General features: G+C 41.7%; 1 protein-coding gene across 4 annotated transcripts; it reads left to right on the forward strand.

Moving 5' to 3' along the window:
* The first annotated feature begins 1,158 nt into the window (after positions 1–1,158).
* On the forward strand, positions 1,159–27,519 carry TPH1 (tryptophan hydroxylase 1). 4 transcript variants are annotated; one of them, XM_027459321.3, is made up of 12 exons: positions 13,004–13,210; positions 13,622–13,735; positions 16,571–16,708; positions 17,661–17,844; positions 19,263–19,363; positions 20,050–20,117; positions 21,602–21,798; positions 22,281–22,416; positions 22,944–23,070; positions 24,164–24,259; positions 24,850–24,983; positions 25,264–27,519. In XM_027459321.3, exons 1-12 carry the CDS (start codon positions 13,142–13,144, stop codon positions 25,436–25,438), a joined length of 1,539 nt encoding a protein of 512 aa, XP_027315122.2. In that variant the 5' UTR covers positions 13,004–13,141; the 3' UTR covers positions 25,439–27,519. The 4 variants fall into 4 exon arrangements, with proteins under 4 accessions (XP_071894660.1, XP_027315122.2, XP_005028463.2 ...); XM_072038559.1 differs by lacking the exons at positions 13,004–13,210; positions 13,622–13,735 and adding an exon at positions 1,159–1,423; XM_005028406.5 differs by lacking the exon at positions 13,622–13,735 and having other exon boundaries at positions 13,007–13,210.

Genomic DNA, 27,519 nt, shown 5'->3' on the forward strand with positions numbered 1-27,519 from the left:
CTCATGGGTGTCAGATGTGTCTGGCAATGGTGCCCATGTACTACATCAGCCTGCCAGCAGAGATCTCCCTGAGCTTGTGCTTCATGAACATAATATGCCTGTTCAAACTACAAAGGTGTTTTTTTTTTTTCTCTCTTTTTTTCCTCCTTTTTTTCCCCTCTCCTAGCCATGCTTTGACACTGGCTGGCAAGCCAGATCTCTCTGGGTTAGTCGGTTCAGAACAGATCTATCTGTAAAATCAGGAAAGCAGCTTTCTTGCAGACCAAAGACCTGATTTACTTCCATAGCATCCCTCCTCTGTGTAAAGTACTTTTCTCTGCCTCGTGCAGGGCTCCAAACGAGAAGTAGGTATGCAAAGTGCTGTACGAAGGTAACGGGAGCCTGGTCCTGCTTAGACTGAGCTGGATGTGAATGGTGGTATGAGAACACCTAGAAAGGAGAGGTAGAAATCAGACTGCAAGGGCTTTTTTTAGGTCTGCATAATAATTTCTTTCAAATATAGGATTATAACATTATTTTGACTCCTGTTTTGTATGTGTCTTGCATCTTCATAGTGACTGTTTTCTGATGGGACAAAGCAACATCTGCTCCCTTGATGGTGTAAGGAGCTTGCTGCTGTTCACGTCCTTGTGCTTTGCCCAATATTTTTGTCACAGACCTGCCACTTCTGGTAGACTAAACCAAGAAGCCTAGTATGCCGCAAAATCCTTTTTTATAGTATTCAAGTATTCTTATAACTGCTATGGTGATTCCCTTTTCTATAAGATTGTGCGTTGCTGATACTGATTTATTATAACCACATTGGTTGTAACTAAGCCAAACACAAACACATGCACACAAAATTTAAAATCTGTTTTTAAAAGTCAACTGTCTTCGTAGTTTATGACAGTGACATGAAAAGGTATGGTACCTTACAGTGTCTTTGTTTGATTGTATTGAAAATCTGGTCTCTTTTGGATTATTTTGGATTACTAACCACAGATTATCTTGGCTGTTCACTGAGTTGTAAAGGCAGCAGCACCTCCATGTTATTTTCATTCAAAAAATTATTTCTGTTTCTAGAGCAGAATCACTTGGTCACAGCAGTTCCACAGCAAAACCTTTACTTTCAAAAAAATATATATTAAAAAATCATTTTTTCCTTTTTAATGCTTGCTGTTTACTTATTTTCTGTTCTAGATGATGATGAAATTCACATGCTGTGCTGAATTCAATGATAAAGGAAGAACCTATTACACCTGAGGCAATGACCAGTCTGCTGTAATACACAATTTCTCAAAAATCCTTAATGTGAAGGCAAAACAAAGCAGTGAGCAGCTGCGTGTTTGCTCCTCAGTCGCGGCCATGTGCATCAGTCATGCCGTTAGTGTGCCCATCAGTTGGAGCTGATAAGCTGTGTGCTAAGCAAACCTGACATGATAAGGTTGGTAAAATAAACCAGGTTATTTCCGATGGCTATGAACAGAGGTTTTGCACTGGGAAATACTGTTCCTCCTTGCTTCCCTGATTCAGTGACTCACCTCTATATTCTGTTCCAAACAAAATTGATTTTAAAGGCAAAGAGCTAGCATCTAAGATTGGTAAGAGGAAAAGTTCTCTTCTGAATTGTCATGGTGAAGAAAATGAACAAACCTATGGAAAACCCTCTGGGGTTCTTTGTGCTTGCTTGCTTTTTTCCAGTTCAGATCTTTGGGAGTTAGCTGCCTGGCCTCATGATGAGCAGCAGCAAAGTCTCAGAGCTGAATTTTATAAAAAGATTAATGCAAACTAGTTTGCTTGAAAAGGTAACAGTGGTAGGATGAGAGAAGGAGGAAAGCAGTAATACTAGAGAAAGAAAAAAAAAGAGATGAAGGGATACTGTAGAAGGAAATAAAACAGGGAAAAAAAAGAATTATGACATGGGGAAAAAACTGACTAATTGTTATGTTGAAGGAGGAAAGTATTAAATATCAGTAATAATTATAGCATTCTAGATTTGTCCAGGTGGACTATCTAATGTGTGGTCACCTATCAAAAAGGTGTCATGTTATTATATTTTCTGTTTTCAAAGCTGAATCTTTGTAGTTCTCCCTGCTTGCACAGCAACGAGACAAATTTAAGGTGAAGTCTCCACAGCAGGTGGGCAGGCTGATGTTGCTTCATTTCCTCTGGTTTTGCTGGCTGGCTGAGGCATCGAGGTGCAGAGCTGCTCACAGTGGAGGGGAGGTGGTTTCAGGTGTTGTGTGCCCCTGCATCGCACACACCTTGCATCTGCTAGAGGTGAGCTCCAAAAGCAGAGCTGTGCAGGGGTGATGCTTGTGATGCACTTCATTCTGAGCAGAGCACAGCAGACTGCAGCAAACTCCTGGTTTTGATAATTTGTTGGGTATCAAGGGGCAGGGACCTGTTTTCACTTGAGGAGACCAAAACCCTGCTCAGTCTGCAACACCAGGCACTATGAGTACAAATCTTCACTTTTATATTTGACTTCAGTGTTTATATGTTTAAACATAAAAAAAAAAAAAAAATGTTTACCCCAAATTAAAAACTCCGTATGACCAATATATTCTACAGGGATTAAAATCCAAGCCTTAATGTCCATGGTACTTTGTTCATGCATGTAGCATAGACGTGGTGACAGTCTGCAGGTTTGTGCCTGTAATTAACATCGTCCTGTGTCGTTGGCACACCTGCATGTTTTGTCCCTTTATCTACTTTCTAAGGAAATCTTAGAAAAGCAAATGCACCTTGATGTTCTTCTGTGTTGCAATGGTGGCTGTTATTTATTCTGTGCTTTAGGTTATGCAAACTTCATTTTAATTTTGCAGTGAGCTTGTATCAATATTATTTTTGTTGTCGTGCACATCGTTTTTGGTGACAACCCTGTTTAAAGAAGTTGTAACTTTAACAAGCCATCTGTTAACCTTTCAGAGAAAGGAAGTGCTTTTGTCAGTTACTCTAATGAAATCACAAAAATCATTTCCTGGTCTCTAGTTGTAGCCCAGTCATCCTATCTTCTGTCAATAGGAGGATATTGAAACATACAGGAGAATACATGCACGCTTTAATCCCACCTTGTGATATAGCCACAGCGCTGTATTTTAGTGCGTCACATTATAATTAGCTAGTGATGTCAACGGCTTTTATCTTCCATTACAAGTTCTCCGTATTGCACAAACTCTCTTATTCTACATGAAAGAGTTTCCTCATCCATCGGGTAGGCAAGCTGGGCACAAGAACTGCAGGAAGATCTCTTGAGTTCCTGCCAACCTTATTAGTAAAGATTCTGATTTCATAAGTTAAGAGGGTAGAAAGGAAGGAAAATCATGCCAGCTTAGGTAGGAATAAACAAAACTGCAAAATAACTCCATTTCCTCCTTTGGGATGAGGCTGGATGGAAGGAGGAGAAACAGTGGATAGAAACATTTGGAGTAATGGGAAAAATTAATGATGAAAGCATGGGAAATTGCCTAGTGAGCTATAAAGTGATGTTAAGTCTGAGGAAAGGCTTTGAGGCACCAAAATATGTTGGCACTGAGCAATGTGAGTTGTTCGTGAGGAGAAAATCCCAAGCACAAATGAAGGGAAAACTTGTCCTTTTACTTTTCATCCTCTCAGAGAAGATTTGACAACTCCTAAAAGGAAGGAGTAGACGCGTACCCAAGACCATGCCATGGTTTGGCTCTAGAGTGGGGTTGGAGTTGCACAGTGTGTGTGTTCAAGTACAAGGGACAAACCCAGAAGAAGTGGCTGGTGTAGCCCAAGAGGAAACTCGTTGCAGACTTGCTCCTTTTCTGGCCTCCCGGGCACTGGAGCAGGTGGGTGAGGACAGGCCCCGGCGCTGTGGTGGATGACGGCGGTGTGGGTGCCTCTTGGAGCCCACCCCTGCACTTCCCTTATGCCCAGTGCTCTCCAGCAATGAAGAGCTCGTGTTTATAATTGGGTCTTTTACCACTATGCTCTCTCTAACTTGCTCTAGCAGATCTGGAGCCAACTCTTGTGATGGCAGTGTGGGAGTGAAAAGAGGCTTCCCTGTGTGTTTTACTGGGAGGGATGGTGGAGTCAGGCTGGTTCTAGATACATCCCTCTGAGCTTCGCTGGGCTTTTGCTAGACCTAAGCATGTGCCAGTTGCTCTCTTGTAGTTATCACCACCCCTCTGGTCCAGGTGTGGGCTTTTTGTAAAATAAAATGGTCGTGGTTAATGAAACTCAGGTAGAAGTGAAAATGTTGACATTCTCACCCAAAGCAACAGACTGAACAATTGTGTTAAAAAATAACCACAGGGCTGTACCACACTTGTCAGCTTCTGCACTGGAAGAGCGCTTAATACTGCACACACTGTTGTCTGTGTGGCAGACTTCTTTTTTATCCTTCTGGTCCATAGGATAAAGTTTGAGAATGCTTTTTGAAAGGAGCTGCTGAATGCAACATGGCGTGATGTGGGTGCGCTTGCAGGGAAAGGAACTGCTTTCATGATCTAACTAACTGGTTGTTCTGCTGATTCCTGAGTTTACTCAGACTTAAAAGAAGTAAATGCAATTACATTAAACAAAGCTTTTTCCTTCCCACATGTGCTCTGGTCCATTTGCTGCTTCTGGGAGACAACAGCAAGTTTATGACTAACAAGTGCAATCTATTTTTATTTATTTTTTTGATCTGTGGCAAGAGGCTGGCAGGAGAAACATTATGCACAGGTGCAGCATGTTCATGGGATAAGAGGAAGAGGTTACAAGAGTGTTTGAAATGCATTATTTGAATGTGTTCTTTGAATGTAAATCTCTATGTTAAGTTGGTAAAAGGATAAAACTGTCAAGATTTTGGTGTTGCCAGTTGCAGGTCAAGATCATTTTGACAAAACGTGGCATTGTTTGATTTGAAGCCTTGACAAAACAGAGGGAAGAGTTAAAAGGATTTGAATTCAGTTCTTGGCTATTCCAAAGGCTTCTATTTAGCTGCCATGAGCTGGGTAACCTCTCAGTGCCTTGCGACGTGGATCAGCAGCCCACTGGGATTCGGTGTTTTCCTGCCAGCCAGGAGTGACAGCCTGTTCAGTTGTACTGCTCAGCTATCTGCATGTCTCATTTTGAGAGCATAATCACACATTTAAAGTCGTTTCTGTGTCTGGCCACAAATGGAGAGCACCACTTAAAAACACAGCCTTGCCCAAATGTGAGCCTTCTAGAAATTCATTCTAGACTGTACCTTCTTTTTTTGTCTGTATTAATGGGGTAAGTGAAAATATGTGGGGTGAAAAAGCTCAGTTAAGAAATGCCAAAGCTATCTAATGCCTTTTGTCCTCTGGAGCAATTCTCCCATCGAGTTGAAAGTAAAGATGATTAAACACAATTTGTTCTTGACTAAAAAGTAGATTTAAGAAAAAGCAAATGCTTTCCAGGGAACTTGCTAGATATTAAAACCAAGTTTGACTCATCTAAAACAAACTTTTTTTCTCCCATCTTTTCACTCTGAAAATTAGTACTCTTTTTGCCCATCCCTAGCTCTCTTCCATATAATTGCTAAAGATAATATGAATGGGAGAGAGATTTAGTGTTTGTCAGTTCACTAAGTTTTCTACTTGAATTTCACCAAGCTCTGCTTGCACAAATGCATCTTTGTTAAACCTTCTTTAGCCTGTTCTGGTCTACACTGGCATGCTCACAGTTACGTGCCTGCTTACAGTTTACCACCCTAATCTTTTATCCATTATTCTAGTTGCTATTTAGCTAATGCTTTTATCCTTGAATATTCTTATCATGTTGTATTTCTCTGAAGCTATATTTTGCACCAAGTGTTACCAAAAGCAAGACTCTCTAATCAGACAGATGAAGCTCATTAGTGGTATATTTTCAAAGAGCCATTTTTGATGCAAACTAATTAATTTTGACCCATTGCAAAATTGTCCTAACTGTAATGGGAGCTAAAATCTAATAAGATAAAAGAAACTGAGATGGAAAAAAACAGCCGTCACAAGAACACAGCACAATGAACAGCTTCTGCTAATCTTGGAAATGATGATCTGTTTTACAGCTCTGAGGCTGAACGTTTTACAATTGCCAGTGTGTTTGAAGTCCCTATGGTGAATTGGCGGTTTTATGTTGCTGGTTTTCATCCTTAATGCAGAAGGTAACTGTGATTTAATTTACTTAGCTCACACTGACCAATGGTCAGTGTTAGTGTTCAGACAGAAGCTGCCCTCCATGGTTTGTTCTTCTGTGTGAACAGGAGCATTGCAGAGGATGGGCAGGGCTCTAAAGTGCCTTGGCCGAGAACAATCCTTCAAGCTCATTTCACTTTGAAACAAGAATGGACCATTAAAAACAAAAAATGGCAAGGAAAGAAAAGTCTGGCCACGTTCTCAGTTTCAGAAAGGCTGGTTGTTGTTTTCAGCAAGGAGGTAGAGAATACAAAAACTTTAACAATGTCTTCTGATTAGTTTAACCTTAGAGTCACTTCCTGACTTTCCTTGGCCTTTCTGTGTTTAAGATGAGTGAAAAAGATTGAATGCAGTCTTCCTGCTTCTTACTTTCAACAAATTTAATGTCAGGTAAACATCCTAGATGAATATGAACATGGTAGATGATACTGGAGCACGCTCATGGTAAGGCTGTGCTGTCAGAAGTGCCTTTCTATTTTCAGAACGGATCAAAGCCGCCTCAATCGCTTTCTGAGCAGTGCTTACTCATATCATTAGCAAGTACAAAGCTTTCTCCTTTGTTACCTTTTCCACCTCACTTTGAATGCAAAATATGCCTCTGTTATACTAATTGGGCCAACAGGCTGAGGTTAACAAACACTCAGGTGCTTCTCTTATCGGCAGCCTTATTTATACATTTGACTATTTTGCTTTGTGTTTGCCTGTGATGTGAAAGAATTGGATAACTCTGGAGGTTTTTAAGTAGAAATGATAAGATAGAAATAGTGCTAATGGGGTGGTTCTTCAGTGACCGGAGTGCCTTTTGACTACACTTGTTAAGAGATGGAAAAGTATCAGGACCTGGTCAGAAGTAATCCCTGGCTTTGGTTCCCACCCCACTCTGCAAGCTATGAGTAGCTCTTGTCAGTGCTGGTGAAGTTGCCTATGGCTCGGAGATGCTCTGTTCTCATCTTTTTAGGTGCTTTGTCCTTCGTATCCAGGCAAAGTGTTTTCAACCCTGTACTCTGAGCTCTTTGCAGAGCCCTCAGCATCAAGAGGCTGCACAGCCTCCCCTTCTCTGCTAGAGGTTTGCTTGCTGGGGCTCACAAGCAGCCTTGGTGCGGTGTGGCCGCGTAACCTCAGCTCAGACAGCTGTGCAAACTGCCGTGAGACTCCCCTTCTCCCTTGCCTGAGCTACGTGGCAAGTTGTAGATCTGCAGATCAGTTTGTCAGGTTTTCCACTTGGCTTTCCCCAGCCCCGGTGGATGGCTGTGGCTGGACTGAGGAGTAAATACTGGTTGCCCCAGTTACAAGAGGAATTTTTGCTGACCTCTACAGGACCGGAGCTTTCTTGCTCCCTGCAGGTTTAACTTGAGGTCACTTGGCCAACATGGAGCAGATTAAAAAAAAAAGAAATACACCAATAATAAAAAGTAGCTCTTTCAGTATTTTGGTTTCCAGTCTGACAATAGTTTTGTTTGTTGAATGTAGCTGATAGCAAATTAGTGATATCATTCACAGGTGGAAAAAAGTCAGAATGTGCTTTCTCCCCTGCGTTTTTGCAAGCTTTTTATGAAAGGCTAGGTAAAGTGTTGTTAGGAAACTACGCCTTGTTTGCTCCGAGCAGCATGTAACTTCTATCACTTGTGATTTTATTTAGCTTTTATCAGAAGAAAAAATATTAACTGCCTCAGTTGAAAGGTCTAATATTATTTCTTTAAACAGTCCAAAGCAAATATATAAACAGTGAATGGTATGTTGGCTAGATGTGCTTCAGTAGATTTACACAGCATCTCTGGCTTTTCTAAATAAGCATGCTTACAGGCTGCTGGTGTTATAGCTGGCTGCATCACTCTGAGAGGTAATTCATTTCATCGGTTCTTGTACTTTTACAAAAATCTTTTTTCAATTAAATGTTTTCAATCCTTAAATAATTTAAAGGTTTCTGGACGTAATCCCCCTTCTTTTGTTGCTTTTTAACTGCTTATGAATCAAATGGTTTGTTATTCAACAACAATTTGGTAAGAAGAGCTAACTGATGGCTGAACCCTGCCTAGTAGCTGAGTTATTGCACCAATGCATGAGATGCTCCTCTGCACTTGCTCAGAGTACAGTGCATGATGCTGTTGTAGCCTCATGCTGGTGAACGGTTGAGTAAGTGTCTGTTGGAAGAATGGTGGTTCACAAAAGAAGGGGAAAAATAGAATTCTCCATTTGAAATCTGGTGCTTTTGGGTCTGTACTTTTTCAGAAAATTTGAAAAGCTCTTGCATTTGCAGCTGTTTAACTCCCTGTTAGGTAAATGAGCTAAAACAGCATAATTGTAGGTTATCTCCTCCGAGAGAGGGAAGTCAAAGGATGAGAAAGTGAAGATTAGAAAGTGAATGGAAGTAAATGATGCTGCTTAGGTGTTACAATCAATGCCTTATAAATATTAAAAACAAATAGGTGAAAATTTGTCAGATTTTCAGACAAGAGGGTTTTAGGCATCAGGGCATCCATAAAATGCAAGCAGAATATGAGGAAAATCTGTAAAAGCTGCTCTGGAAAAGAAGCTGACCAGTGGTCATCTTCAGGATATGACCTAGGATATCTTCAGGATATGACCTGTCATAACTCTGTCCGTTTGGTATTAGTTCTGGCAAAAGTAAGACATCTTAAATCATTTCACACTATCTTCATCTTCACTCTACTGTGCAACTTCCACAGTGCTTGCCTAAATGCCATGTGATTCTCAGACATAGTTTGTCTGCAGCAGTTAATTAACAGAAAGGCAGAGGGCTGCAGTTAGCATTTGCAGTAGTCTGTTCTGGAGTGGTAATTATGATTAGGGCAGACTTAGTATCAAATCGTATTAAACCTGGTTTGTTCAGGGATGTAACACTTGGTAACTTCTTCAGGAAAAAAAAAAAAAAAAAAAGGTATAAAGTGGCTACATAGCCTCAAGAAGTTGCTGCTGGTTAGGAAGGGAAGTGGCTGGGCCAGTGAAGCCCAGAGGATGTCCGAAGAGGTTTCTATTCCAGCAGCGATGTGAAATTTCTGTGCTGGAGATTAGAGCACTTTCTCCTACCAGGCAGGAAGAAGGGGTAATTCACACTGGTGACCTTGATGGGATTGAGAAGACTTTAGGGCTCACTGATTCTCTCCTTCAGTCCTGCAGCGTTCAGGCAGTTAATCTCATCTTTCAGCAGAAGATGAATATCTCTGCAGATCATTCCCCTTCTGCCTTTCCTTGGCTCTTGCCTCATGAGTTGTGGCAAGCTGTGGTTTTGTTGAACAAAATCACCCTCTGTCTCTGTCTCTCTTTTCCCTAGCACTTAGAAACTGGAAAACTTGAGAACTTCTTTACTACATTGTTGCTTTCTTTTCTTTCTTTTTCCTTTTTTTTTTTTTAACCCCCCACAGACCAGCTTCCTCACAAGGCTGGTGAATACAGGACTTGTGCTGTGTCTGGAAAGATGTAGCAGGTTAATTGAGTCCCTACTTCTTTTAGCTGTGCCCCACGGAGAGCAGCCTTTCTCATGATGGGAAGAAAAGACATGTAGGGCAGAAGGCTTATGTTGGTCTGTTTCACAGACAGGAAAAAAAAAAATCTCTTTACTGTTTGTCCCTCTACTGAGGTAAAGATCTGGAGCTGTGACCATTCTTAATACTTGTCAACCTAAACATTTGCAGTGCAATTACCTACAAATGGGTATGTGCAGCATCAGCACCAGTGTCTGGTTGCAAGCTCTGCTCTTTGAAAAACAAAATGGAATCCCACTAGATCCTGGAGGAGAGAGAAGCCACCCCTAGGTTAGCAGCCTGGCAGCAGGAACAGAGTCACGGCCTCTTTTGGAGCCACTTGATGGTCCTGGAGCTGTGAAGGACCTGGAAATCAAGGGACGTCTCACTTAGAGCTGCATGCTGCTGAGAAAAGGAGGATTCATTTAACAGGAGGAATTATGAGGGGATAATGTAATTGAAAGCCAGCTTGTGTAGCCTTCGTTGTAAGTGTTAGCACAATTGCTTGGTGCCAATGTAACAGGTTTCACAGCAGCCATGCTGGGTAAAACATTGCCTTGCAAAACATGATCAGCTTGACCTACTTTTGAGCAGGGTCAGACCTGTACTTGATCCTCAGATGCCGCTTATCTGTCTGGAGGTCTTTGTCTGTATGAGAGGCTATATGTGAGAAATCTCCTGTGGGCTTTTTTTAAGAAAAAAAAGTAATCACCATCTCACAAAGAGGCAAGGCAATATGAGGAGAGGGCTGTTTCCCTACAGTGCCTGTGCCCCAGGCTGTCTCTGTCCTTCACAGCTCCTTCCCACTGCGGTGTCCCTTGAGACTTCCCGACATCCTGCTGAAAAATTCTGGCCTCCCTCTGCCCCAGTGCTCCCACAGACCAGATCTGTGCCAATGTTTTCTGGGTTGCTCTTTACCTGTGCTGTCTCCTCCCAGGAACAGCACCTTCACACATGGCTAACCTCTTTGCGTTGCACTCCACACTCGACAGCTGGTAGCTTTGCTTTGCCATATTGCCCTTCTCTGTGAGGAGGGCCAAAGCTGCTGTTCTTAAATGGCAGATTATGCTGCCAGCTTTTGGGAGAAGGTAAAGTGTCCTGTTGTTTGTGAAAACCCAAAGAAGCAGTTCTGCTTGTAACACAGCGATAGTTTTCTGAAAACTTGCCACCTTAAAACCATGAAGATCCAGCTTTTGGGTGAAACCTTTTAAATAGTTCTACCAAACAACCTGCACGTTCAGAGGAGCTGGAAACCAACCCTGCATGGAGAGGAGCAGAGCAGGCTCAAGTGAGCACCCAGTGAAGGCAAGCTGTAATCAAGTCAGTTCATGCTCTGTGGTTCTGCCCTTTCAGAAGGCAGACATTGGCTGTGGTGAGTAAGCACTAAACCAGTGAATTAAGTTTAATCAGTTCCCCAAGATTCTGAGCACCCACATTATCTCTTCATGTAATTAGTTATTTTCATGTGTTAAATTTCCTCGGCTGTTAGTGTACTGCTTCGCATTGTAGGAGCAGTTAGAGACAAAACTGACCACAGACTCTGCAGAGTTAGGTATGAGGGGAAGGATGGCCAGTGTCCCAGAAAGCTTCTGATCAAATTGGAGATGACAGGATGATGCAGGGATGCTCCTCTCTGTCAGACTGGAGCCTCGGAGGTAGGAATTGCCCTTAAACCTGGCAGAGCTGAAAGCTCAGGTTATATCCCCTCCATGGCTCTTACATGCCCTGAAGCTTGTGTGCTTCTGTTGAGTTCAGCCTTGCTATCTCGTTGTGTCCCCTTGGACTGTCCTGTGCCCTTCCATGTGCTTCGTGTCTTCAGGTACCTACAGGTGGGAACCAACCCACTGCTTCTCCTTCCCTGGGGGGAGAGAGGTTCTCAAGTGTTTGGGCAGCTGCAGGTGGAGGCAGGCACCAAAGCAGGTTTTCAGAAGTGTTTGTATCACTGGCGTTTCTCTGAGCATCTTGACAAGCATGGGCTGTAGGGAAGGACGGCTATGTCCTGTAACACCAGAATAGTCCAAGTGGATACACCAAGGGTAAACTGGCCTTTCTGCTGTATCTAGTGAAAGCTCATAGTGTTTGAAGGAGAGAGAAAAACAGATTTGATTAAAAATAATAAAAATCATTTACAGCTAAAGCCATCAGTTGTCTCTTTAGAATTTTATAAGGGATGAACTCAATGCTTTGACAAAAAAAATAAAGAGAAGGGGAGTTTGAACCTGGCTGCCATCAGGTAGCACTGGAAACCCAGCCTGAGCCCAGGAGATCACCAAATAAAAGATGCTTACCTGCAACTGAAGAGCTTCAGAGGGCTACCTGGTGTGCAATTCCAAAAAAATTGCATGCGGAATGGCACGCTAGTTCTTACTGTGGTGTTTGATGAGCTAGGGAGAACTGACAGATTAGTCATGGTATCGTAAATATCTTATTGTGCTTGTATTTACACGTTGATTATTGATATCAGGCTCTCATATGTTTAAGATTCTGCGTAAAGATAATATGAATTGTTTGCTTTTTGAGTCAGTGTGTTTGATGGGGAGATCTGTTCTGCCAGAAGGAAGTGAAATGTCTGTTGTAGACCTAAACCATATAGTGAATAAATAGCATTTTCTTTATGAAAGGGAAAATTGAAGTATCCGGTCCCAAAATGAATCCCATCTGCAAACTGGAATGAGTTGGCTGTTCCAGTTTTGCTTTGTCTTATACATGTAGGCATTCTCTTCCAGTCCAACGTGTGTTTGGAGGGCAGAGCTGCTCACCCTCAGCTCTACTAGGGCTGCTTGAGGGTCGGTGCATGTTATGCTGGGAGGAGCTGAAGTCCCGCTGTGGTCCCACTAGCCATGTGGGCCCCTGATGGCCATGTGGGCTCCCAGCAGGGGTTCCTCCAGCTCAGGTACAGGCACTGAAGGTGTCTGTGCAAGTACCACGGTGTCTGATACAGTTTGGTGCCAGCCTCATCAGTGCAATGTGTCAAGTGCTTTACACCGGTGTCAGAGAGCTCTAGCTTCACCCAGGATTTCAGTGTTTCAGGCACTGAAGAGAAAAACACTGAAGCTGGTTCAATCACTTGAGTAAACTAGGGGAAAAATAGTTGTTGCTGACTTTGAACCTTTCTTTGAAAGCCCGGTTTTTAAGAAGTGTAACAGAAGCCCGGGATGTGCTGGCTCAGCCCCATGCCCCACACAAACCCCCACAGACTGAGGGACCGGGGGCGAGTTTCAGCCTCTGCCGAACCCCCCCCTTCCCTTAGCGCTGCGTTTTGGGGAGCTCCCCAGCAGCTGAGCCCACACCTCTGCCGTCCTCAGGCGGGCTGAGGAGGGCGGAGGGAGGAGAACCCGCACCGTGGGCAGCCTCCAGCCTCTCCTCAGCCGCTGCCGGCCGCCTTCCTCCCGCCTCCTCCTCCTCCTCGTCCTCTCCTCCCCCGCCCGGGGGGGTTAGGGCCGGCTCTCGCCCCCTCCATAAAGCAGGGCCGGTGCCGTCCCATCCCATCCCGTCCTGTCGTGTCCCGTCCCGTCCCGCCGGGCCATGCAGGCCTTGCCCCGCCGCGGGGGCTCGCTGGAGGCGGCGCCGTGCCCGCGGGAGGCCGGTGGCCAGGTGAGGGGCTCGGGGGGCCGGGGAAGCCCAAATCTCTAGCGGGAGCTGAGGCAGAGCTGAGGAACTGGTGGGCTGAGGAGAGCGGTAAGGCGCGGGTCGGGAGCAGCCGCCAGGCACTGCAGGTTGCGCTCTGAGCGGGTTCTGAGCGCCGGAGAGTGTGGGATAAAATCACCAGGTAAGTGCCGATTTGCTGGCTGCAGGCAGTGGCACCGGGCGGTTTAACGTGCCGGTAGGCTTTCTTGCAAAAAGCAGCAGGATTTAAGGGAGCGAGGTTACGCGTGAAATTGCCTCGCCGGTCCCCTCAACGCGGCACGGGCTTGAGTCTCTTCGGGAACAGCGGGGCCAGGAGCACCCCTGGCGGGTGGAAACCTGCCCGGTGAGGTGACCTCGAGTCGTGGTCGCTTCCCACAGCGTGTCTTCGTCCTGCCCTGTTCGCACGTGTGGGAAAAGGACAGCGAGAAAGTAACCAGCTGCTCAGGAAGGGAGGCAGGAGGCTGGAAAATGCCTCTTGATGCTTTTTCTCAGGTACAAATAACAACAATCTGTGTCAAATATGTACTTAGGAGGTTTTGGGCTTCAGTTTACAGCTCTAAAATGTAATTTCCTTTAAAAAAAAGTATGTTTGGATGATTTTGAACATAGACTATCTGCTAATACAGAGAACTGAAGCACAACATATAAGTGCTAAATATCTATTCCACAGAGAGTACTTCAGTGTGGAGAGGGGAGAGAAAGGGAAGGTGATTGCTGCGGACTCCAGAAGCTGTCTTTTAACCAGAAGACACTCAGATCGCTGTCTGAGTAAAAGCTTTAGAGCACTCCTCCTGTTGGAGTATTTTCATTAAGATTTAACTCAGGTTGATGACAAGTTAGTTTTAGCAATAATGATTCCTACCCACCAAATCCAAAAAGCTTCAATGTGATGCCATAAAGGAAAAGCATCAGATACAATTAGAGCTGAGTTACTGGTGCAGAAAACAATGAAACAGGAGGTGCAGCTGTTGGAGGAGAGGAATTATTTTTGCATTATCATTTTCCCTTGTCCTGTACCAATAAGGTGGTGGTGTTAACACATACCTGTTGCCAGTCTATTTTTGTATTGAAAGATGGAAATTAATATTAGTGTAGGACTACAGATGCAAATGATGTGCGTTTGGCATTGTAGGCATCTGAATCTACCCTCTGCAACTTTTCCAAATTCATCGTAGTGGTCATTTTTAGAATTTAATGTAAAAATACACTGCATTTTTTGTGCTTTCTTTGTTGGTTCTTAAAAATATTGCTTTATCAATAATATTGCTCAGTCCTGAATACAAGGTTAGTTGAACAAGCAAAAATACAAGATCAGAACTACAAGATTAGTCTTCAATATGTGTAATTTTTCCAAGCTGTGCACCTTATAATATTGCCTGCAACTGTACCAAATCTCTTAAGCTGATCTTAAGTCAGTGATCCTGAATGTGGAATCAAGCCAACGTGCTGTGTATAAACCTTATATAAAAAAACAGTCTGATGGTTTATGCCTTCAAAGACCACCATGTGTTCATAATGCAGACTTTTTTGCTTCTACAGCAGTATCATCTGAGTGGGGTTTGGTTTACTCAAATAGCAATCTCTGCACTTGAGAAGACAACCAATAACTTATATGTGATTGGGGGGCTATTAGTTTTTTCTGCTCACAGTAGCCCAGCTTGGTGCCTATTCCTGGCTCTTGTGATGCTGAACAGATGCTTGCTAAAGCGAGCTGTGAAACCTGCAGGCTGCTGGGTCTCAGCACCACATTCAGCAGATAATTTGGTACCTGGACTCAAGCTGTGAGAGATCAGTGGCTTTGCTGGACCAGAAGCAGTGCACTGGACACTGTTGCCTGAGCTCATTGTATAGTGACAGCTTGTTAGGGGTAAGGACCTCATCAGAAACCCAGTGAAGGTAGCAATAATACATTAGCATCACGAGACCTCTTCCAAGGGATACCACTTCTGCACCCCAAAGAGCTTGCAGCCAATAACTTCCTTAAGACCTTCCATAGAGCAGACTCAAATGTTTACCTTGTTGTAAATCCCTCCATTTAAAATGAAACTAATTTAGTTGTTTTGTTAGGCGGATTACCTTCTTAATCTGAAAGATAAATGGGAATGTTTTTGATAAAAGATATGTAAAATCTGTGTTTTTTGTTAAACAAATCTACAGTAGGTAGATACCATTTTAAACAAGTAAAAGTTGGAGATAACGTAGAAGGGTATCAACAGAACTGCGTCATTTTGTCTGTGTTTTTATTGTTGCTTTTTCCGTTCCCAGGTGAGTCGGCACCAGATAACCAGATCTTAAATACTGTGTCAAATCAAGAAATAATTCCAAGTAGCAATAATATGCCTTTGTTTTTCTTCCTTCCTCTTTCACTGGCTCCTTCAGAAACCTTTTTTTGTTTATTTTTGCAAGGTTTGAACACACATGTCTTATGTGTGTCTCATATAACACACAAAAATCATATAACACAGCCTATGCTTCTAACCCTTGTTTGTTTGTCTTATTTTGCATTTTCCACATTCTTAATTGTTCCCATATTATTTATGTTTATGGCCTGGCTGCATATAACTAAGAATCACTAGTAGTTTACAAAACTACATGGTCCTACAATATAGAACTATGTCTGAGAATTTTCAGTGTGAGTTGGGTGTTCATTGTAAGGATTTGGCATTTGAATTAGGGGAACTGACTAACAGAATAGCTCTGTTACATTTGGCTGGAGTGGGACTGTGTTTGTAGTCAACAGATTCTGTTCAGCACAACATTTCAACTCTTTAGGTTTTGACTCCTTTCTCTATAAAAGTAATGCTTTATGGTTGTTTAGTGAAAGAAAGGCAATGATTTTTCAGCTCTGATTTATAAAAGCATGATCTGTCTTTTCCTACCTATATCCAGTGGATTTTGAATTAGTCCCTTTACCAATATTCATCAAATATGCTAACAAGTATTTTTTTCAACTTACTATTTCTGCTGACACTTTATAGCCTGCCTTTTTTTCCCTAAAAATACCAACACCTGTTATAAACAATACTTTGAAAACATTTTTTGCATGCTAGAGAACTACTAAAAACTTTTATAAAATCTTTCAACTGAAAGAAAAAAAAAACAAAAAAAAACAAACACAAAACAACACACCAAAACCCCTTCTGAATTTCATCTTCAGCCCACAGATTCTGTGTGAACCTGACTCTATGCCTGTCGGTATAGAGTGACTTAATTGGCACCTTTCTTTTTGTGGTTGATCAAAGTTCAATATTACTCCAAGACAAACTGAACTATCAAACTTCATACTCTTTGCACTACTAATCATTCAAAAAATTTATTTGCATTTAGTTAACTAAGTCAAATTACACAATGATTGAAGATAATAAAGAAAACAAAGACCATGCATCTGAAAGAGGAAGAACGGCCATAATTTTTTCCCTGAAGAATGAAGTTGGAGGACTTGTGAAAGCCCTGAAACTTTTCCAGGTGTGTAATAATTTCATGTCTATAGCAGCTCTATATTTTTGAATTTTAAATGTAGTTTTGGAACACACTAGAATTAATCACACCCATTTATTAAGGGTGTGATTCCTGACATGACTCCCACTTAGCACCCAGAATTATTCATGAAGGTAAATTTATGCCTCAGAAATTAGATGCTGGCTTAAAGTCTTCACAAACTTTCCTGCACCTACTAAAGACTGGGAGAGATTCCTCTTTTTACTCCACGAAGGGATTGTTATTGTTTCTAAAGCATTTAAGAAGCAGAACTGAAGCACCTGCTGATGGTGGGTAGACACTTGGGTGTTGACCTGATGCCTTCAGTGCTATTGTTACCCTGCCAGGCTGGACTGAGGGTGACAGAGGTACTCCTCTGATTGCTGGGTGGGTATCCTGGAGGGAACATGGCAGTGTCACTGTGCTCTGTCATCTGGCACTGCTTGTCTAGGCTAGGAGTTACTGTATGCTCCTTATATAAGACATATGATTAATAAATAAATAAATAAAAAGGGAGGCTTATGCCTGGAAAACTCTTATTTTTAAATCCCTTGCTTGTGAGATAATTATATGGAGACTTGACAGGCATCTTTATGAACTTCCCCAGACCAAGTTGCTAATCAGCTCCTTATGGGAGAGATGAAAGAAAAAGGTCAAGGAATTTAAACCTCCTTACTGTGTCTCTTTCTGCTTCCTCAGTGTAAAAGAAACCAAAAGAACACAGATTTATTCATTTTCTTCTCAATGGGAAGCTTTTAAAAATCAAACTATTTCCTTACCCCACCAATAAACAAACAGGAGATCCAAATAACTAAAATAAACTCTCATAGCTAGTAAATATTCTGTGGTAACAGAATATTTTTTTTGGAATAATGACTTTTTTTTTTAGTCAATCAGTTTTAGTCAATCTGTTTGAAAACATTGCTTCCTTACAAAACAGGAGAAGCATGTAAATCTGGTGCACATCGAGTCACGAAAATCCAAGAGACGAAATTCCGAGTTTGAGATCTTCGTTGACTGTGACAGTAACAGGGAACAACTGAATGAGATCTTCCAGCTGCTCAAATCCCACGTCAACATTGTCTCTATGAACCCAACAGAACATTTCAATGTGCCGGAAGATGGTAAGCATGAAGGGCAGCTCTGGTAAAAATGCTCAAAGAAAGACATTATCGCACTTCTCAGCGTGTTGAAGTTTGCTTTAGATGTTCACAGCTGCATTCATGTAGTGTTTTCCATGGGTAGCTATCGAGTTTGTGCTTCTGTGCTGTCTGTGAATGTAGAGAGGTTGATGTGAATGGGGGCTGCATTGGCTGTTGTCCCCTAGAAATACTGGCTGCTTGTTTTTCTATGCTCCCATCCCTCCTCAGCACATCACAACCACTGCAAGCGGGAGTCCCTGCACCAGCAGAGACCAATGCAAAGGCAAAGCCTGAATGCAGAGCTGGGCTATGGCCAGTGCACCACGGTGACAGAGCTGTCATACCGACAGGCACCAGTTCAGTTCAGGTTCTGGAGAGAGTGGGAGATGTTTTTTGCAATTTCCTCATGTAGCTCCTGACTTAAAAACTATTTTTTTATCCACTTTTCATCATAAATGTTTACTTATATTGGTGTGAAAGAAAAGGTGTCTTTCGCTTTTGGGATGCTTCACATCCTGTTTATCTTTGCTCCTAGTTCAAGAGATGCTCAAAATTCAGGGCAGCACAAAGTCAGTCCCATGTATTTCTCAGTCACTGCACTTGGCGCAGTCTGGTAGGTGAGGGGCATGAGATATGGTGTCTTCTGGATAAAAATTGCTTATTCTAGCCCTAATTAGGAGAAATCTCAATCTAAATACTTCCCCTGTTATTTTTAAGAAAACTAAAGAGTATAGGGAGAGAAAGAAGTCCTTTGGTTGTTGTAGTAAGTTAACAGCTCTGGCAAGAGCTTCATAAAAGCTCTTAAGCTTTAAAAAAAAAAAAAAAGAAGCCGGTGATAAAACTAATTTTGCATCTCTAAGGCTGCAGGGCTAAAATTGCCTCCTCTTCCTACTCCCCAGCAAACCCCTCAGCAAAGCCTGAATTTTCTGGGACGTGTAAGCACAGAGCACTGTCTCTTGCCCAGGGTCAGTAAAACAGGATGGGAGGACTCCAACCTACTCCTGCTCTGCCCAAGGACCACAAGCAAACGGATTCTTGGCTCCTTTGCCTGCTTTGTGCCCTAGAAGCCTGGTGTAGCACTGCACACAAGGAGGCCTTGCTGAGCAGGAGCCTCTAGATGCTACTCCAGCATTAACAGAAGTAGCAACCCCGTGTTAACTATTTCCTCCCTTGGAAGATTTGGAGTCTGCTGTGCTCTGTGGGCAGAGTGGCAGTGACAGAGGAGGAAGTGTGAGCTGTAGGCTGGTGCCAGATAGGCAGTGGACTCTCTTGTCCTATTCATGACCCTTTTAATTTATAGATTTTGCTTGTAACCACCATAGCCATACTTGAAAGTAGCATTTCCTCCCTCAGCACGCTCGCCGTTATTAATAACTTTGTGGATTCCATGCGTTCCCTAGACATGGAGAATGTTCCCTGGTTTCCAAAGAAGATCTCAGATTTGGATAAGTGTGCAAACCGAGTGCTGATGTATGGGTCCGATCTGGATGCTGACCATCCAGTAAGTATCTTCCTCTCCCTGTGCCAGTCCTTAGTGGAAAGTACCTTGTGGAATTTGCTTTTAAAAAATGCAGCTTTTCCTCCTCCCTTTACTTCCCCTCAGCAGTGCCTCTGTGGGTCTGAACACCTCGTGGGGGTTTCGCTTCTTTTCCTAGGGCAGGCAAGGCTGTCACTGGGTTTAGCTCCCATGCCTTTCTGCGAGGCTTACTCATGTGAGGACTTTGGGTCTGGGCCCTGAGTGGTTGCATAAAAATACTACAAAAAAAAAAAAAAGAAAAAGATGTCACTAGATAGGCTTCGTTCCTCCTCTTTCTTTCTTCCTTACTAGAAGTGGAAAAACAAAATAGTACTTGCACTGTACAAATGGCCAATTTATTCTGTAATTTAGAATAATCACACAAGTAATCAATTTTGTGTAAATAGTGATATGACTAAAAGCAACCTTTGTCTATTGAATATATATTGTGCATGCATAAAACCTCTAATCTTTGCTTTGAGTTGGTGTATTCACTTATTTTACAGTAAAAAAAAAAAAAAGTTTCAGATGACAGTTCCTGTCCTGTCCCCTCATTCTTACACAGCATACTTTTTATATTTCCCATTGAAGAAATGTCAGATGTCTTGTTTTAAATGTATTTATTTGGTACTGCTTGAAAGCTCATTTAATTTTTCTTTTTCTTCCCTCAGGGTTTCAAAGACAATGTCTATCGCAAGAGACGAAAGTATTTTGCAGACCTGGCTATGAACTACAAACAGTAAGCTCAATTTGTTCCAGAATAAGCTTCCCAAATGCTTTGAAATAATAGCAGAGTGGACTAGCAGGAGCTCACATCCTTGGGCTCTGATCTCACTGGGATAGACTTGGCTCAGGAATCAGGGCTGGAGGGGTGAAATGAAGGCAGATTAAAAGGTAGATCTAGGCCATCTTACAGCTTCCTGGGTCTCTGATCAGTCTGAAGATCAGCTCATGGCTGCACAGCCATTGTGGCATCTGTGGCAGCACTGGACTTGGATGGGCAGCAGCGGCAGCGTGGGCTTCTTGCAGCGTGGTTCATTCAGGCCCTAGGTTTGTTCCCTGCTTCTCTGGAAGTGGGTGTAGCAAGAAAAGGGGGTGGGCAATGCGTTGCACAGCTGCCTGTGCCAGCACATACATACTACACCAGGGCATTTGGGTCTCCTTTGTGATGAAGAGGGAGGGAAGACAGAAGTCAGTATAGAACCCATTGACCACTAAGTATAAACTCTCTAGGCAAATGTTAATACTTGAGTTTTATTTCCTGGTTTAAAGTAGTGCATGTGATGTGCAGATAAGAAGTCTTCTGCGAAATGACATTCAAAGAGCTTCTTTCTTTAGAGATGCTGCCTCGGGGAGGGAGCTCTTAAAGCTGCAAGCCCAGTGCTATAATTTTTTTCTGAACATGATTTTCTTGTTGCTGTTGCATGTGTGAATTTAGATGGCAAGTTCCTCAACTGGGAATGACCCAGAAACACAGGGTGTCTAGAGCTCTGCTGCACTGTTCATTAATGCAGCTGGCCACCGGCACACAGGCAGTTACTGTTGGTGTGTTGTCAAGTTTCCCTTCGGAAAGCACCTGCCATGCTGGTTACCTAGCTGGCAGCAGAAGCAATGTATTGACACTCAAGTTGCTTTCAGCAGGCTTTAGATCACAGCTTTGACATAATCTACTTTAATCAAGATCCTAAGGGCTAATTAGGATAGATGGACTACAATTACTGTGTTCAGACAGACATTTGTCTCCTCTGCATAGAAGCATGATTTTTACCTAACATATATTTAGCTACGTTCACTCTTTGTGTTGCTAATTTAGGGAATTATCTTTTCCTAAAACAAATAAAGATGACGGAAAGGAATTGTATACAGATAGGGGAAATATTACAGGGAAAAGGATGCATTCTCAGCTCCTGAAACTAAAGGTTTTGCTGTTATTTTAAATGTTACTTCTAAGAAACTGTTCACAAGACCAAAGCTTTCAGACCCCAGTGAGGTCAATGTAAAGATTCCTATCAGTTGATTTAGGTGGAAAAGAGAGCAAGCCCCTTAGCCTGAAAGCTCTCCAGGGTGTAGACCAGATACCACTGTGTATTTTGCAGTGTAGTGAACTCTTAAACCTGACCAAGTGTCACAGCCATATGAATGTTAAATAATTATAGTAAGGAAATGAATCATCCTTATAAGCCTTTTATCAAGGCATGTCCTTTTGTCCTCTTCTCCTTTTAGTGGTGACCCAATTCCCAAGATTGAATTCACAGAGGAGGAGATCAAGACCTGGGGGACTGTATACCGAGAGCTTAACAAGCTTTACCCAACTCATGCCTGCAGAGAGTACCTTAAAAACTTGCCCTTGCTCACCAAATACTGTGGGTACAGGGAGGACAATATTCCCCAGCTGGAAGATGTGTCCCGCTTCCTGAAAGGTAATGTGTTAATCTTCTTAAACAAAAAAGGAATTAAAGTCCATTGCAAATCACACTGCTATTATATGGGCACCAAAAATGATCCTTGGTGACCTAGTTTCGGCTGGGAAACCAAAAAGCAAAACATTTGCTTGATTTAATTATGGTCTTCCTACCAACTGGATTTTAATGCATCATGTCCTGGATATACAAAAAACAGGGATGTCTGGGAGCAAATGCTAACTATAAAGAAACTCAGGATTGGTTAAAGCAATACCTAATTGTATTGTGTTGGCTGTAGGCATAAAATCCAATACAGGGATAGGGACGTTTTCATTACACGCTCACCATTCTTGAGTTTAGGACTAAGTTTCTAGTCAGGCCTAATTTTCCCACATGCTCTTGAGCCTAAGTAGCACAGTGGCATCTACCCCAGTTACAGAAGGGATGAGAATATTACAAAGTTCTACATTAAACTAATATACAATTCTGTTCCTTTTTAGAGCGCACAGGTTTCACCATCCGTCCTGTTGCTGGGTATCTGTCACCCAGGGACTTCTTGGCGGGATTAGCATTCAGAGTCTTTCACTGCACTCAGTATGTCAGACACAGCTCGGACCCTCTCTACACACCAGAGCCGTGAGTCATTTCATCTTGGGGTAAAATGAAACATGCATTTTTGAATTTTGCTGCATGAAGCTGAGCTACTGAAAAGCTGTTCAAGAATGCCAGCAAGAAAACTTATTTTTGAAAGTGCCAAAGACTCGGTCTTTGTGCTGAACGTAATGATGTTTTGGCATGCTCAAGTGCCACCTTCAGAAGTATGGGATTTTCAAAAGTACATCACGTTATTGGAGAACTCCTAGTGGTGTCATTGTGGGCAAAGTTAGTTTAACATTCAATTGCCTTATAAATGTGCAGCTTGGATCATAATTTTAGACAAACTCAGATTTTTGAATGAGGATATGTAGTCTTGTAGGGCTGGTATGACCTGCTTAGTTGCTTTCAGCTGAACTTGATTTGATACTTCTGTCTTTTGATTTGATACTTCTCTGTCTTTTGGTTATTAAAGTTTCACATGAGACCCTGTATCTGTTTAATGGTGTTGCTTTTTCATGCTATAATAAAGAAAGATGATGAGGTTTCTTGTTTTTTCTCCTTTCCAGTGATACCTGCCATGAGCTCCTAGGCCACGTCCCTCTTTTGGCTGAACCCAGTTTTGCTCAGTTCTCGCAGGAAATTGGTCTTGCATCACTTGGGGCATCAGATGAGGCTGTCCAAAAACTGGCAACAGTGAGTGTTTCAGTGCCCAGTGATCCTCTTTAAAGCTTAGTGCTTTACTCAGCTGATTCCACTCTATCTAATTAATTTGGAGAGTCATGTCAACATTAGCCATGCCAGCTGCTAGACCTGTTTCACAGGTTCTCAGTTTTTAGAGCATATAGCAAGGTTCCATGCTAGGAAAAAATAAATAAATTAAGGAAGATGTGAGTGGTATTTTTCTTCACTTGGCTATCAGATAAGGATGCAATTTCTGGGAGTAGCTCAATTCTTCCAGCTTGAAATTTGATAATCTGATTCATCTGATAAATATATTTTTTATTTCCAGGAACATGGTTCAATGATTTTAAATGTAATCTGTTTCTTTACTGTGTCAAATGAATTGAAACAGTAAGATCTTTTGATTAACTGTGTTGAGCACTAGCATTAGATTTTTTTAGCCAATAAATTCAGATAATGTAAATTAATCTTACTTCCAGATACCAGTTTCTAGATGCTTTGGCCAAAATATTATGAGATGAACATTTTACATAAAAAATAATTGATGCAACTTTTGAAAATGGTTGCTCCTCCCCCCCTCCCACACAATTGCAGCTAGTGGTAAAATTTTTGCTATCTTCAGTGGGAGCAGAATTAAACCATCTAAGAAAAAAACATTCCTTGCTATATACCTGCAGGAATCGTGAAATCCAGCAAACTAAATGTTATTTTTTTAGAACAATAAGCAAATGAGGAACGAATTGTAATGGACTGTTGTTCACCAAGGTCCTCTCTGTCCAGTGGTTCTTTTAACCTGAACCTGTCATGTCATGACTATATTTCTCAAAAAATATTTAAATTTCCATGATCCTACTGGGATTAACAACTTCCAGCCTATCTGGGTGAACTATATTATCAGACTTTTTTATTAGAAATGTGCAGTCCTGTGGTTCTTAACCCTTCCATTCAGGTTCCTTCCCCTTTCTATATCTGAGAGTGATAACCAAATGATGACTGTATGCCATTTGAAACTGTTTGACACCACCTACAAATAGAAATGCCCCATCTAGCTCACCACAGCATCTTTGCAGAAGGCTGAATTATTTTCCTCCCTTTTCCGTTTCAGTGCTACTTCTTCACTGTAGAGTTTGGCTTGTGCAAGCAAGAGGGACAGCTAAGAGTTTATGGGGCTGGCTTGCTCTCTTCAATTAGTGAGCTCCAGGTAAGAATATCCAGTGCTTATTTCCCTCTTTTATTTGCACCTACCTGATTATTATTGTCACTCTTCTGCCATTTTTATGAGGTATAATTCTAAAAATACTTTAAAAAACAAAACAAAACACAGCCAACTACTCAGTATCTACTGTAGGGATGAATTTTAGGTGAATTCAGTGTGGCATTAATTACAGGGCAGTGTCCTTTTGGGTGCATGCTGAGCAGCTCCCGTGTTGTTCTCAGAAAGCATCGTATGACTGGTATTTCTTAACTTTAGGCTCCAAGTAACCTATTTTGAGAATAAGACTCTGCTGGTTTAAACAGATTCTGAAAATAATGCTCTTGTTTACAAAGTCTTGTGTTTGAAGAACCCCATTTTTGATCCTTATTGGTGGAAAATGACCCTTCAGAGCTATTCAGTTCTTTAAGCTTAAACCACTGTTCAGCTGCAGAGATGTTTTAAGAAGCAACGCACTAAATATGGTCTCACGTTATCTTTTTTTTTATTTTTATTCTCTTTTTGCTTCTTGTCTTCTTCCTTATGGATTCTTTTGGTGGTGATGTTCCTCTGACATGATAACACATTACGTTACCCAGCACTCGCTCTCTGGCAGTGCCAAAGTCAAGCCTTTTGATCCAAAGGTCACCTGCAAGCAAGAATGTCTCATTACAACTTTCCAGGAGGTTTACTTTGTTTCTGAAAGTTTTGAAGAAGCAAAAGAAAAGATGAGGTACGGTTTTTCTTCACTGTTTTGTAGAAGCAGGTTTGACTTCATGCATCTCTCAGCAGCAGCATCAAATCTTTTCATTCTTAGCACAGTTTTATACTTACCTTTCCTGGGGCTAGAAAGCTGAATTCAATATTTGTTTGGTCTCTCATGTACTGGATGGAAGAGATGATGAACTATGTAGTAATTATAATTATCATAAAAGTGGTTATTGATACTGATTGCACACAGAGGATGCATTTGTCTTTTGTTTAAACTCCCTCTCTTTTTTTTACTTGCATAGAGAGTTTGCAAAAACCATCAAGCGCCCATTTGGCGTGAAGTACAATCCATATACTCAGAGTGTGCAGATCCTGAAAGACACCAAGAGCATTGCCAGCGTGGTGAATGAGCTACGTCATGAGCTAGACATTGTCAGCGATGCCCTCAGCAAGATGGGCAAACAACTGGAAGTTTAACATTCCCATCATCAGTGTGGTGTGCTCAGCAACTCTTTTCTTCTCCCCACTGATTTCTTTCTAGGCATGTAACCTGCCGTATGCAGAACTTTCCTTTACAAATGGAAGAGTGAATGGCCCATAAGGATAATTGCTTTATTTGTTTCTCTGTTTAAAGTCGCTTACAGAATGTATTTCCTCTACCTTTATCCTCCCTGGATTAAAAACTCCTAGTGTTCCTTTTCAGAAGCTAGCAGAGGACTAGAGAAATCACCAGACTGGACCACAGCTGTGGTCTGTGGATCAGGGCTGGGAGCAGATACTTCAGAGGGTGGCTTATGAGGCAATCAGAATAATTTGGTACAGGGAAATGTCTGTCTGACTCTAGTAGTCTATGCTGCTAATTTTACAGTAGTGTAGATTTTATAGCATAGAAGTTATAGTCATCAGTGCTTCTATGCCTGTGCTATTAAGCTTAAAACTTGACTGATCACGATCCAGGCATCAGGACACAAATAGCCGGAAGCTCATCATGATAAAATGGAGGGGTCAAGTCTCCTTTTCAAAGAGATCATTTGTTCCCCTAAAGAATTGCAACTGTACTTATTAGCATCTTTCTAGTAGAAGGCAGAGATACAGAGCTATTGCATGAAATCCTAATTCTCCTTATTTCAAGAGATTTACTGTCAGCTCAGAGTCAGGATTTTTGTTTCTGTCCCTGGTATTGCACCTGAGGGAAGACACTAAGGAAATATCATTTGCCTTTTTCTTCACTGAATAAATTTAGCCATTTTATTATATTTATAGCAATTATAGCAAGCCATCAGGTAGTGACTTATCACAATGCCTAAAACCATTTCCAAATTACAATTTGATATTCAAAATGGCTTCACAGGACTAAGAGAAGCCCAGGTCTAAAATGGCTCTCATTTTAAAGTTCTTAGCTATGGCCAAAGTTCATGGCTTTTTATAAGGATAAACATCCTATTGACAGCTTAGTCACATCATTGACCTTGCAAGATGCACAAATACGGATTTAGTTTCTTCTTTGCTAGACCTGAACACCTGTATTCACCATCAAGCAAATGATAACTGAAAGATCCAAACATTTGATAGGAATCAGTGTCCCACAGTAGTTTCAAGCATCCTTGTGTAGCTTTACAGAGCTGCACTGCCTGCTGTTTCTACCACCCTGTCTATGAAATAAATATATCTGTACAGGGAATGACACATTTGGTGTATTTTATATCATGCTAGGCACTGATTCTTCATATGTAGATCTATAGAAAAGCCACAGTTTGCAACTGTGGATGTCACTGGGAAAATCGACTGAAATTGCAAATGCACTGGAGATGTTGGTCCAAGTCTTTTGGGAATTGGAAAGGACTTTTGAGAACCTTTGTGATTGATAATGACTTTGTTTCATATGCCTTCTGGTAGGCTGCTTCTGCTCCATAAGCAATCACCAGCCCTATCTTTCCAAACACATTCACTGTTTATCTAGACTTGATTTAATTTTCCTGTGACTTAATACACTATTATTATTTTTTTAAATAATATTTTGGACATGTAGAATTGTGGTCTACAACATTTACAGTTTATGTCACACTTTCAAATAGAGTTTAGACGCTTCCTCTTCCTGAAGAAGAACCAGTCTTTGAGCAATGAGGGAGGATGTGCTGTCTGCTTCTGTGATAACAGTTAATACTCAGCTGCACTTAAAGAAATGATGGGATCATTATGTTGTTGAAATATAGATCTGTGTTACTACAAGACTTTGCCTGAATTATGTATTCATTGAGTAGGAAACCTTACATCTCCTAAATTAGTACCTAATTTCAACTACTTTGGAAAAAAACAGCAATTGTGTCTTTATTTGCACCCGTGTAACAAAAGTGTAAGTATTGCTAAAATAGAGGACGCGTTTTCGCAGTGTTAACATGTATGTTTGGCTTCACACACCCAACCTTTCTGCCTATGTGTAGAGCAGTGACAATTTTAGTATTTTTAACTACTGTGGAGGCTTTAACTGTCCATGAAATAAATAGCGACGCCCTGTTGGTGATCAGTAGGAGCAAATAAACCTTTACTTCAGCACTGTA

The sequence above is a fragment of the Anas platyrhynchos genome, chromosome 5, assembly GCF_047663525.1.
Source record: "Anas platyrhynchos isolate ZD024472 breed Pekin duck chromosome 5, IASCAAS_PekinDuck_T2T, whole genome shotgun sequence".
Lineage (NCBI taxonomy): Eukaryota > Metazoa > Chordata > Aves > Anseriformes > Anatidae > Anas > Anas platyrhynchos.

Coding starts and splice junctions, on each gene's coding strand:
- TPH1 (XM_027459321.3), top strand. CDS start 13,142: ATGCAGGCCTTGCCCCGCCGCGGGGGCTCGCTGGAGGCGGCGCCGTGC. Junction 13,211..13,621: donor CGCGGGAGGCCGGTGGCCAG/GTGAGGGGCTCG, acceptor CGCTTCCCACAG/CGTGTCTTCGTCCTGCCCTG. Junction 17,845..19,262: donor TTTCAATGTGCCGGAAGATG/GTAAGCATGAAG, acceptor TGCGTTCCCTAG/ACATGGAGAATGTTCCCTGG.